At 37.4% G+C, this 8,915-nt stretch overlaps 1 protein-coding gene across 2 annotated transcripts in view; it reads right to left on the bottom strand.

The window, feature by feature from the left end:
• Positions 1-397: 397 nt before the first annotated feature.
• Positions 398-8,915, bottom strand: part of SWIP (strumpellin and WASH-interacting protein) — a 557,147-nt gene continuing 548,629 nt past the window's right edge. For both annotated transcript variants that reach the window (XM_090402140.1, XM_090402141.1), the window contains one exon: positions 398-989. In XM_090402140.1, coding sequence (XP_090258266.1) covers positions 955-989 — 35 coding nt within the window. In that variant the 3' untranslated portion in view covers positions 398-954. The remainder of the gene's footprint in view (positions 990-8,915) is intronic.

Raw genomic sequence — 8,915 nt, 5'->3', positions numbered from 1 at the left:
GATTTAGAACATCTACTTTTTTTTTTTTTTTTTAATTTTTTTATGAACTGCAAAGTGGTGAGTAAGCTAGATGCTGGCATACCAAGCATGAATGGAGAAAAAACCCTTTCTGATATATATATTATAAAATCAAGATATTAAAATAACATATTCTGTGAAGTGGATACTTATTTGTTAGATCATTTTTATTACTGTGAAAGGATGGTGAGAGAGAGAGGGGATAGAGGGAGCCTAAAAATCCAGAACATTTGCAGGCAGGGATGGATACCTATTTGTTAGATTAATTTTTATTAAGGATAGAGGAGGGGAGATAGTCTAAAAATCCAGAATAAGTGTAATATGTAATTTATATATAGACCAAGTTTTTTCTAATGCCTGTTCATCAGCATTCATCCTCTTATACATTATATCCTTTATTCATGAAAGATTACACGTCTGTTATTCAAAAATATACCTAATAAAATTCTGAACACTAACTTGACAGATACAGTTCAACATTCACTAGAGGTAATACCATTACTGGAAAGCCCAGCCATATTTTCAGTGTCATTGGTATTCATAAGGGAAATTCACTATAAAAAGCTAATTCTTTGGTCCCTATGAGTCTATTAGCAGTCTTTCATTCCTGAGATGATATTATGGTTGCATAAAACAAATTAATGGCTAACACTAGATGAAAAACATTTATAAGTCCTTTACAATTTGTGTATAGTTTGTACAATTGTCCTTTTCTGAACATTGAAAATATATGATATAATCATTAATAAAGATCACAGTTTTAACAGAATGCAAGTTATTTTTCAACTGGAATGTACTTTACATACCCAAGCAGGGCAAGTGTCACTGTTTTCAAAAAATATACAGAATACTTAAATATGAACAGAATATCAAATTATGTTTAAATGAAACTTCTTGTTCACAGTGTATTGTACTATACAAATCTGAAAGCCACAACTATAAAATAACAGGAAGAGAATTCTGACTTGAACCTAGGAATAAAAATAAAAATAAATAAAGCTATCTTCAAAATTAAATTAAGCTGAATTAAAGTTAAAAAAATCTAAAAATTTAAATTTAATGTTCAGCACTACTGGCTGACACTATAATAAATTTAGTTTAATCCTTTATCCAAGTGTAAACAAACAAGTTTGCGCCTGAAGTATCTTCAGGACTGAGGCAACTCGTGGTAAAGGTGGACCAAGCTCTCATCATTACTTGTCTTAGTATCTCCAATAATGCAAAGCACATCTCCTTGTGGACATGTAAAATGCTATGCATTAAAGGAAGGGCCACTACCCAGACTGGTTTCGACCTTTATTGAGGTCTCATCAGTGGAAGCCAGACCCAGAGGTGATGATACTAAGGAGGAAGTAATGGAGAAGTCATATTTCCATAGCATTGTACATGTCCATACGGATATGTACTTTGCATTATGGGATACTAAGGCAAGTGACGTGAAGTCATTAGTCTCTATATACGAGTTGCCTAGTTGTAAAGTCATGTGCAAACTTTGTTTGCTTACACTTGGATAAAGGATTAAACAAGAATATAATTTCTTGGCATCTTTAATTTATTCTTTCATTACTTAGAAGCCCACGAATTAATCAGTAAAACCACCAATATGAATTTGGCCATTCAAGATCCACTAATTGACTACAAGGTCAACTGTGGATCTTGAATCCCACCACTGAACATGTACCATGGATAGGTTCGAAGAAACTTGTCCAGTTGCTTGACATTTTCAAAGCTTGTGGCATCAAGGCCTACTAAACAAATTGCCATCTTCTGGTCTCCCTGCCACTCTGTATTTGGGTAGTCAGCTTTCTATGACGTGACGAGTTGCCAAAAAGTGTCTCACCTTATTATTAAATTACTCTGGATTTAGAGAAAGATGTTGGAAGTTTTTTCCCACTTGGTTAGACTATTTATAGTCTAACCAAGACCTATAATAGACTATTATAGTCTATTATAGGTCTTGGTTATAGTTTAATCCTTTATCCAAGACCTATAATAGACTATAATAGTCTATTATAGGTCTTGGTTAGACTATAAATATGTCCTGGTTCAATTCAAAATGTGCCAAAGAAGTCAAAAGAAAAAAATTTGGCTTATTGCATGTGGCCTGCCTATACTAAAGTACACAACATATGCAAATCAGTCATCAGTAGATCCAAATCCAATCAAAATCAGAAAACTTGCTTTCTGTCTAAATGGAAGTCATGTTTTCTGGTCATTTGCTAAGGCTGTTGGATGCAACTACTGCTCTCCTGTACTTCCACCTCTGTCTCATCCTGATAGTACTACGGTTACTTCACCCAAACACTGACCTCCTGGCATCACTCTTTTCCTCAAACTCCTGCATAAAGGGAAATCACCTCCTACCATACCAGCATCCAAGTACTGTATGCCTCCTATAGTTTTTCGACAAAGTCATTCAGAAAACTACTAAATAACTTGGATACTAAAGTCTTCTTTTCCCAATGGCATCTCCTCAAACCCTTTCTTTTAGGCTTGCACGGTGATCCGAATGCATTTTTGAAAATTATGGAGACAACTACCGTGTTTGAATAAAAACTTTAGTTTAATATAACTAAAATCTACAATTCGACGTTTCGACCTTTATGTCAAGATCATCTTTTGGAGCGTACAAATATACACAAGAAACAAGCTATACTACAATCAAACTGGTTCGTTAAAGACACTGACCAACCGCTACCACAACTGTTGGCCTGACCTCTGGTGGAAAAAAAAAAAAAATACAAATTAAAAATAAAAAATTATACATCAACGCTAGAGTCCTATTATTTGTGTTGCTACTATATACATATATTAACATTATTCCAGCCACTTGGAGTGGAATGGTTTCTAATACTAGCAGATTGGCTAGAGTCCTGACTTATGTTGAATCTTTCATATTAGGTTGGCTGAATGTGTGCAATCCAGATCCTTGGAATTTTCATACCATCTCTGTTATTGATATTTGGGTGGTTTATCAGGATTTCGCAGGATTCCTTAAATTTTTTCTTTCGTACCAGGTTTTTGTGCGGTGTAAGGAGCAGATGCTTTTCCAGTTGATTTGGTGTAATGTGTTAAGTGTGTGGTCTGAGAGGCCTGCTTCACCATAATGGTTATATTTAATGTGTCTAATGTGTTCTTTCTTGCGTATAGGGATTGTCCGTCCTGTTTCACCAATGTATGGTAAGTTACAGGTGCAGCGGATGCAATAGACTCCAGGATGTGCTAATGGGAGGAGAGGATCCTTAGAGGAGCTGAATATGGTTTTAAGTTTAGTGGGTGGTTTAAAGGTGGCATTGAGGTTATAATGTTGTAGGATTCTGTTGATTTTTTCTGATAACCCTTTAATGTATGGGATGGCTATGGTTTTACTGTAATCTAGATTCGTTTTTGTTGTGGTTTTATAGAGTATTTTATTGACAGTAATTTTGTTATAGCCATTATTTATGAATGTATCACTAATGATTTTTAGTTCTTGTTTCAGGGCTTGCTGGTTAGAGCAAATAGTTGTGGCTCTGTTTTTAAGGGTGTTAATGACTCCATATTTTTGTGCTGGGTGGTGGTATGAATTCGCATGTATGTATTGGCCCGTGTGTGTCGGTTTTCGGTAGACAGTGAAGGATAGACTGCCTGAAGGAAGACGTGTAACTAGTGTGTCTAGGAATGGGAGCGAATTTTAGTTTTTGATTTCGATGGTAAATTGTATGCGTTCGTGTTGTTTGTTTAGGTGGCTGAGGAATGTGTTTAGCGTTTGTTACTTGTGCGGCCAGATCGCGAACACGTCATCGACGTATCTGAGCCAGACTGTCGGTCATAGCGTGGCGGAATCAAGAGCCCTTTGCTCAAAGGTTTCCATGTAGAAGTTAGCGATTGGGGGGGGGGGGGGGGGGATAATGGTGAGTCCATGGATGTACCTTCCTTTTGTAGGTAGAATTTGTTTTGCCACACGAAGTAACCGGACTTTAGTACGTGGGCAAAGAGGGCCATAATGTCGGGCGGAAATTTGTTCTCTAGTAGGAGAATTATGTCATTGATGGGGACATTAGTGAAAAGGGCAGAAACGTCAAAACTGACTAATAAGTCGTCTTTGTCGAGTGTTATGTTTTTGATTTTGTTTATAAAGTGTTGTGTGTTTTTTATGTAGGAGGGGGAATGACCTACCAACTCCTTGAGTTTTGTCGTTAATTTCTTGGCTAGGTGGTAATTGGGACTGTCTATTCCTTCCACGATTGGTCAAAGGGTCACATTTTGTTTGTGTATTTTCGGAATCCCATATATTCTGGGGGGTCGGGTGTAGTGGGGTTTGAGTTTTTTAACCGTGTCTGGTGGCCAAGAAGTGACGGACTTTAGTAGTTTTACTGTTTTATCCTTTATCCTTTTTGTTGGGTTATAATTTACCATTTTATATGTGTTGTTATCGGCTACTAGTTGGTTCATTTGCAGTATGCATGTTGACCTGTGAAGGACAACAGTGGCACTGCCTTTATCCGCTTTCGTTATTATTATGTTTTGTTTGGCTTTTAATGATTTAATTGCTGCTAATTCTGTTTTAGTCAGATTGTTCTGTATGGTTTTCTTGGTATTTAGGACATTACTGGTTTCTAGTCATATTTTATCTGCTATATTGTTAGGTAGGGATCTGATGCCTCTTTCAATGTGGTAGATAAAATCCAATTTGTTTACCTTTTTCGGTGCTATTGCGTAGTTCAGTCCTTTATTCAGTAACGTAAGTTCGCCGTTGTTCAGGGTGTGGCTTGATAGGTTAATCACATGGTTCTTGCTTGGCGGTGGTTGGTCGCTCCTTGTCTCCCTTGTTTGTTGTTCATTGTTGTTTCTCGGGGAAGAAGTCCTCTGATTGGATGGATTCCTGTGATTGGCCACCATATTTTGCCGTTGTTTCAAACTGTGGAATTTTTTCTCGAGTTTTTCTTTATTCTTTTCCAGGGTATGCTTGGCCGAATTGTCAGTAATTCTTTCAAGTGTTTGTAGAATGTCTGGATTAACATAGTTCGATAGTTCTGATTGTAATTTAGAAACCAGATTTTGTGTTGTAGCTAGGTTTTGGCGGGCTGTTTGAATCTGTTCTCTAAGCATTGCTTTTTCTGTGTGGTCATAGATATGGAGTGCCTTAGCGGACGTAAATTTCTTTTTTAGCCTGATGCAGATCGGAATAAGGTTATTTTCTCTGCATCTTTTTAAAAAGGCCAGCCGATTGATCAAGAGAGAAATACGAATCTTTAGCTTACCATAGCGATTGCAGCGCTTGTGGGTATCATTTCCATGGATGATCTGAATCCTTTCTTTTAGGCCTGCACGGTGATCCGAATGCATTTTTGAAAATTATGGAGACAACTATCTACCGTGTTTGAATAAAAACTTTAGTTCAATATAACTAAAATCTACAATTCGACGTTTCGACCTTTATGTCAAGGTCATCTTCTGGAGCGTACAAATATACACAAGAAACAAGCTATACTACAATCAAACTGGTTTGTTAAAGACACTGACCAACCGCTACTACAATTTTTGGCCTGACCTCTGGTGGAAAAAATGAACCAACTAGTAGCCGATAACAACACATATAAAATGGTAAATTATAACCCAACAAAAAGGATAAAGGATAAAACAGAAAAACTCCTAAAGTCCGTCACTTCTTGGCCACCAGACACAGTTAAAAAACTCAAACCCCACTACGCCCGACCCCCCAGAATATATGGGGTTCCGAAAATACACAAACAAAATGTGCCCCTTCGACCAATCGTGGAAGGAATAGACAGTCCCAATTACCACCTAGCCAAGAAATTAACGACAACACTCAAGGAGTTGGTAGGTCATTCCCCCTCCTACATAAAAAACACACAACACTTTATAAACAAAATCAAAAACATAACACTCGACAAAGATGACTTATTAGTCAGTTTTGACGTTTCTGCCCTTTTCACTAATGTCCCCATCAATGACACAATTCTCCTATTACAGAACAAATTTCCGCCCGACATTATGGCCCTCTTTGCCCACGTACTAAAGTCCGGTTACTTCATGTGGCAAAACAAATTCTATCTACAAAAGGAAGGTACAGCCATGGGCTCACCATTATCCCCCTCAATCACTAACTTCTACATGGAAACCTTTGAGCAAAGGGCTCTTGATTCTGCCACGCTATGACCGACAGTCTGGCTCAGATACGTCGACGACGTGTTCGCGATCTGGCCGCACAGGTGACAAAAGCTAAATATATTCCTCAGCCACCTAAACAAACAACACGAACGCATAAAATTTACCATCGAAATCAAAAACTAAAATTCGCTCCCATTCCTAGACACACTAGTTACACGTCTTCCTTCAGGCAGTCTATCCTTCACTGTCTACCGAAAACCGACACACACGGGCCAATACACACATGCGAATTCATACCACCACCCAGCACAAAAATATGGAGTCATTAACACCCTTAAAAACAGAGCCACAACTATTTGCTCTAACCAGCAAGCCCTGAATCAAGAACTAAAAATCATTAGTGACACATTCATAAATAATGGCTATAACAAAATTACTGTCAATAAAATACTCTATAAAACCACAACAAAAACTAATCTAGATTACAGTAAAACCATAGCCATCGCTTACATTAAAGGGTTATCAGAAAAAATCAACAGAATCCTACAACATTATAACCTCAATGCCACCTTTAAACCACCCACTAAACTTAAAACCATATTCAGCTCCTCTAAGGATCCTCTCCTCCCATTAGCACATCCTGGAGTCTATTGCATCCGCTGCACCTGTAACTTACCGTACATTGGTGAAACAGGACGGACAATCCCTATACGCAAGAAAGAACACATTAGACACATTAAATATAACCATTATGGTGAAGCAGGCCTCTCAGACCACGCACTTAACACCTTACACCAAATCAACTGGAAAAGCACCTGCTCCTTACATTGCACAAAAACCTGGTATGAAAGAAAATTTAAGGAATCCTGCGAAATCCTGATAAACCAACCAAATATCAATAACAAAGATGGTATGAAAATACCAAGGATCTGGATGGCACACATTCAGCCAACCTAATATGAAAGATTCAACATAAGTCAGGACTCTAGCCAATCTGCTAGTATTAGAAACCATTCCACTCCAAGTGGAATAATGTTAATATATGTATATAGTAGACAACACAAATAATAGGATTCTAGCGTTGATGTATTATTTTTTATTTTTAATTTGTATTTTTTTTTTTTTTTTTTTTCATCAGAGGTCAGGCCAACAATTGTGGTAGTGGTTGGTCAGTGTCTTTAACGAACCCAGTTTGATTGTAGTGTAGCTTGTTTCTTGTGTATATTTGTACGCTCCAGAAGATGACCTTGACATAAAGGTCGAAACGTCGAATTGTAGATTTTAGTTATATTAAACTAAAGTTTTTATTCAAACACGGTAGTTGTCTCCATAATTTTCAAAAATGCATCTCCTCAAACATTGTGCTCCAGAGCTAATACCCATCCTGCGTCATCTCTATAATTTATTATACATATCTGGTACCTATCCCAATGCATAGAAGCAATCTTATATCCATCCTATTGCAAAAAAGGGTGATAGAAGTCTACCATTAAATTATTGACCAATTGCCATCACTTCTATCCTCCCCAAAATAATGGAAAAGTCATCAATAGCCAATTCCTTCATTACTTGTTGAAAGTTTTTCCCACTTGGTTATACTATAAATTAAAGATGCCAAGAAATTAGATTGCCTTTAATCCTTTATTTGCTTACACTTGAATATGAATAGTTTGCATGTGAAGTAACATCACAACTGGGCAACTCATACATAGAGGCCAATGACTTCATCACTTGCCTTAATATCCCATAATGCAAAGCACATATCTTTATGGACATGTGTAATACTATGCATTATGGGAAGGGATCACTACCCAGACTGGTTTCGACCTTTATTGAGGTCTCATCAGTGGAAGCCAGACCCAGAGGTGATGATACTAAGGAGGAAGTAATGGAGAAGTCATATTTCCATAGCATTGTACATGTCCATACGGATATGTACTTTGCATTATGGGATACTAAGGCAAGTGACGTGAAGTCATTAGTCTCTATATACGAGTTGCCTAGTTGTAAAGTCATGTGCAAACTTTGTTTGCTTACACTTGGATAAAGGATTAAACAAGAATATAATTTCTTGGCATCTTTAATTTATTCTTTCATTACTTAGAAGCCCACGAATTAATCAGTAAAACCACCAATATGAATTTGGCCATTCAAGATCCACTAATTGACTACAAGGTCAACTGTGGATCTTGAATCCCACCACTGAACATGTACCATGGAAAGGTTCGAAGAAACTTGTCCAGTTGCCCTTGACATTTCCAAAGTTTTGACCATGTGTGGCATCAAGGCCTACTAAACAAATTGCCATCTTCTGGTCTCCCTGCCACTCTGTATTTGGGTAGTCAGCTTTCTCTCTGGTTGTTCTCTTCAAGTCATGGTAGACGGATCTCTCTCTTCAAGCTTCACCAAAATTGCTGGAGTAACTCAAGGCTCTGTCCTATCACTCACTCTTTCTCCTGTACATAAATGATCTACTCATGATAACCACTAATCCCATCCACAGCTTTGCAGACAATAGAAATCTCCACTCATCCTCATTTGACAAACCACGAGGTACTCTGACATTCCAGATTACAAGATCATCTACAACTAGTGCCTTAAACATTGATCTACATACTCTCAACCTTGTTATTCTATACCACCAAAATACAGACTTGCCTTTTCTTGCAAAAGAGATCCCAGCTCACATACCTTTATCCTGAATAATACACAAATCACCAGAGAAGATCAGATCTTTTTGTTTGGACTAATGTTTCCTTTCAGTCTTTCCTGGCATAAACATC

The sequence above is a fragment of the Typopeltis vanoorti genome, chromosome 12 (genome assembly GCF_054136105.1).
Source record: "Typopeltis vanoorti isolate ZY-2024b chromosome 12, IOZ_Tvanoo_1.0, whole genome shotgun sequence".
Taxonomy (NCBI): domain Eukaryota; kingdom Metazoa; phylum Arthropoda; class Arachnida; order Uropygi; family Thelyphonidae; genus Typopeltis; species Typopeltis vanoorti.
This window is presented reverse-complemented; position numbering and strand designations above follow the sequence as displayed.